The sequence below is a fragment of the Echinops telfairi genome, unplaced genomic scaffold, assembly GCF_000313985.2.
Source record: "Echinops telfairi isolate 266 unplaced genomic scaffold, ASM31398v2 ScPeMD7_18;HRSCAF=68, whole genome shotgun sequence".
Taxonomy (NCBI): Eukaryota; Metazoa; Chordata; class Mammalia; order Afrosoricida; family Tenrecidae; genus Echinops; species Echinops telfairi.
In genome coordinates, this window is record NW_022103915.1 from 89,793,271 (window position 1) to 89,797,670 (window position 4,400).

General features: G+C 45.4%; 1 protein-coding gene across 1 annotated transcript in view; it reads right to left on the reverse strand.

Moving 5' to 3' along the window:
- RYR3 (ryanodine receptor 3) overlaps positions 1 to 4,400 on the reverse strand; it is a 437,519-nt gene that overhangs the window by 311,784 nt on the left and 121,335 nt on the right. The window contains exons 16-17 of the mRNA XM_013007256.3: positions 3,250 to 3,345; positions 1,714 to 1,832 (exon numbers count right to left, since the gene is read on the reverse strand). Of these exons, the coding sequence (XP_012862710.2) occupies positions 1,714 to 1,832; positions 3,250 to 3,345 (215 nt within the window). The remainder of the gene's footprint in view (positions 1 to 1,713; positions 1,833 to 3,249; positions 3,346 to 4,400) is intronic.

The window sequence follows — 4,400 nt, forward strand, 5'->3', positions numbered from 1 at the left end:
ATAGATGATCCCTTCAGGATCAGTGGTGAGAGTGGCGATACCGGTAGGGTGGGGTAGAAATGTACTCCATTTAAAAATAAAAAACAATCTAAGAGTTCAAAGATCTGACATAATACTCCACTTAGTAAGTGGAGGTGGCATTATTTCTATTTAACAGAGGAAGAAACCGAATCCCCAAATTTTATAACAAAAATAGAGATTTCAGTCCTTCTGCTCCCTTGTGCAGAGATGGGCTGCACTTAGTTGGACTCTTGGTAAATATGATGTCCTTTTAGTAATAAGCCATACTGGTAAGACTTTATCCTGCTTTAAAGTAGATTCCTATTTTCTGTTTTACCCCTAGGTCCCTAGGCTCTAAGACAGTCACCAGTTCTGTCTTGTGGGCCCTGTGCAGAGCCTCAAGAAGTGACTCACACAATGAGCTGTGTGTTAAGAGTGAAGGATGATGATCAGGGCTTGGGGCGAGCATCAGTTTGTCCTACTGTGGTGAATTGCATATTGCTCTGCTTCTGGCAGCAATAGCACCTGTTTATCACATCATAGGAAGGTCAACCCTGGTTTCAAGTTTCAGTGGAGCTTCTAGACCAGGGCTGGGGAATGTCCAGCCTACAGGCTGTATAAAGCCAGTGAAATTGTCAACATGTGCTAAAGTCATACGCCTCACCAAAGAGAGTAAGTTCCAGCCATCGTATTAGGGGTGAGTTAATTATATGTTGGACTAGTATGGCCCTTGAATGATATGATAGATAAATCCAAATGGTCCGTGGCAGCGATAAGGTTCCTCCCCATCCCTCTATCAGCCCCCATATTCATTCAGCCTACGGCTTCCTTTTCAGGAAAAAAAAAATCACTCATCTCGCATTCTACTCCCCATCCCCCACAATTAAAACACATTTGTAGTACAGCTCATGATACAGGATAAAGTATATGTATCTGCTTTTACAGTCCCTCGCATTCCGGATCATTTCAGTGCCTCCAAGGGCAAAGGCTGGGGCAGTATCATCCACTATGGGAAACACCGTTAGACTATGACAGACTGGGGCAGAAAGGCCTGGTGACCTAACACTCAATGGAAACCCTCAGGATCACAACAGAATCTTGCATGGTTCAGTGATGAGCCCACAAGGTTGGAAGGCAACAATGGACGCACGTGTGCCTGCAATCGTGAGCATGGCATGAGACCAAGCGGTGTTTCGTTCTGTGGTCCATGGGGGTCTCCATGAATCAGAACTGACTTGATGGTAACTAACAGCAGAAGTTGCAGAGCTGATTAGAAACCTGATGGACCATCGAAGAGCTAGTGTGGCCATCGGGCTTGGAGTGTTCGCTTGTCAGCAAAGCAGGATTTCTTTCAGAACCTCGGTTCCCCAAGGTACTTACTTACCCCAACCAAGCAAGATTGAGGCATACACTCTCTGAGTCACACACAGTGGGTTATTAAGGATTCAAACTCAATGCCATCAAGTCAGTTCAGACTCACGGTGACCCTACAGGACAGAGGAGAGCCAACTTCGTGAGTTTCTGAGACTGGGAATCTTTAGGGGAGTGGAAAGCCTGCTCTTCTTCCTGAGGAGCGGCTGGTGGTTTCACCCTTGCCATTAGCAGCCTAACTCATAACCCACGAATGCTACTGGGGCTCCTTCATTAAATACCTGGCAGGGAAAAAGTCATCTAAAATCAGTCATCGTCGGGGGTTTGTCTTTCCATACTCACCTTATGATTCCTCCCGTGCTTATCCAACAGGGAAATGATGGACTTGATGTGACCTTCTGCTATCAGGTTTAAGGCTTCTGGGCTCTCAATCAAGATGCAGTGCAAAACTTCCAAGATGCCTACGCGAATACCACAAAATCCATTTAGATATTAAAAAGCCTGCAGAACCCACAGAATGAAAAGGCCATCCTGAGGGGAACAACATATCCTCATCTTTAATCTAGGAACCATTTCCAATTAGAAGAAAGATACAGTCATCGGGTAGACTCGAGGAGTCTCTGGGGGCCAACCAGCATGTAGTTTAGGGTTGAACTTAATTTAGAGCGAACTGCATCTCTGTCCCCTTTCTAATGTCTCAATGAAGAAGGGCAGCTGTGAAATGGAATTCATTATATGATCTAACCCACTTAAATTAAAAATGAATGTGAAACTGATACACCGTTTACAGTGAGTTCTAAACGTGACTCAAGTTATTTAGAAACTATTGCAGGTATATCCTGAATGAGATAATTTCTCCCGGGAACCACCGGTAAATTATTTTTGGGTAACTGTATACCAAATAAACTGTAAGTTCCCTAAAGAAAGACTTTTTGGTTTTGCTACCTCTTCTTGGCACACTGGATCATTTTCTGTCTTAAGTGATGAACGAACTAACTGGTCACCCCTATGACCTGGCACATCCAAGGGACATCACAGTGAAAATCTAGAGGGACTTGGCTGATACCTTCATTGGTGTCACAGAGGATAATCCCTCTTATATCCATGTTTCTATAGGGTTTCATAAATGGCCTTAAGATCTAATCCAGTGGATGGGAAGAGGCACTAAAGAAGAGACAGCATTCAGAAAGCATATGTGCATGTGAATGGCCCATCAAGGACCCTTCCTGTGGTCTGGCTTTGAAAGCATCTGCCATCTTGAGACCACGAGAAAACGACTCAAACCATTGCATGGTCTAGGAGAGGACCACAGCTATCATGTTCCCTCTGCGTGGTCACAACTCCTCAATGACGACAATGCCTGGCGGGCGTTCTCCTGAGGGTGAGTCATCAACAAAGGCTACAGACATGATGACCCAGGCAGGGTGGCTCGAGCTGGGGATCGTCCTTCTGTTCCAGGCCACAGACAGACGCGTCAACACTGCCTCTAACTGAGGGTCGGGAGTATGACTCAGAGAGCTTAGAGACCCATAGAATAAGGGTACAGTGCAGGTAGAAGGCTGCCCCTATCGTGGGATGTGGGTGCAGCGACATGGAGGATGGTGGGCTTGGAGGATCCAGTGACGGTGAAAGGACAGGGTACAAATTCACACAGGAAAAGGGTGGTTAGGACCTGGGTTAGGGCCGCCAAATAAAGCCGAAGAGATGGCAGGGGGCTTTAGGACTTTCTTTTTTGTTGAATTAATTGCTTGACCATTGTCTGCAGTCCAGAGGAAAAGATAAATTAAAAAAAAATCAATCTTTCTTTCTTTTTTACAGTAAGGACAGACGAAAGCACATACCACCTTCTCCAGTTAAAAGTTCATGGTCAATTCTTACCTGAGGAAGATTCTAGTCTGTCCAATTTACTGATTAGCCAATCAAGGTTGTTGGAAAATTGAGCACAGTTGTTCCTGTTTCCACGAATGAGAGCAGCTAGAAGCAAGGACACATCAGATTATGTAGGTTACAGATGCAGCGACAGTGCCGGGCCTCGAACTAGGGAAACTGTGAAATACTTGGCCTGCGTAGAAACTAAAAGCAATTGAGTGACAGTCTTCCCTCTTCCTAACCATTCCTATATTTAAAACGAAAGTTCAATCCCCATTGTGGCCCTACAGGACAGAGCAAGCCACCAAATCCCACTGCCATCAAGTCGAGTCCTGATTGTGGTGACACCATAGGGGTTTTCTGAGACTGTCAATGTTGAAGTGCTGACCTCCCTTAGCAGCCCAATGCCGAACCCACAGGGTCAATAGCACTGCTTTAAGACAACGCAGAACCTCTCAAGAGAGTTCTAGAGGTTTCAAATCTACAGAGGCATACTGTGGAGCAACGGCTGGTTTCAACCCCCATCTGTTAGCCGCCCAGCACTTCAATCACTATCCCACCAGGGCTCCTATCCCACGAGTGACTCAAAAATGTGTCCAAGAATGTTATCATCTATATAGTCCATTTTCCCAGAACTTTCTGAAGTCCCTCTCTTATTGAGAGGAGTAGAAAACCACTAAGTCATGAAACAAGTATTTCTGCTTAGATGCCAAACTGCTATGTGCCAAGCACTCGTCTAGTTACTAGCAATAGAGTGGAGAGGACAGCCGGCAGATTCCCTCGTCTTCAAACTTAGTCATGAGCACAGGGCAGAGACAGGAACCACGGACACGAATAAAACTGCTTTGGAGAGTGACAAGCAAGAGAATACTATCTGCTTGGATATGGACTGACGAGGTCAACTTCCCACAATGCTTTCTGAAATATAACTAGAGATGTGCTGTTTCTCAGTGTTTTGGGCAGGCATCCAGATGAACACAGGTGGGTAAACTAATGAGTAGGTGAAACTAAACAGGCCAGGCTAAAATATTTAAAACCCACCAACAGACGCCGGTCGTTCTGGAAGTGTGGTCCCTGGACCGGGAAGATTCACATAACCTCAGAATGTATGAGAAATGCAAATGTTTGGGCCTCATCCCACATCTACTGACTCAAATGCC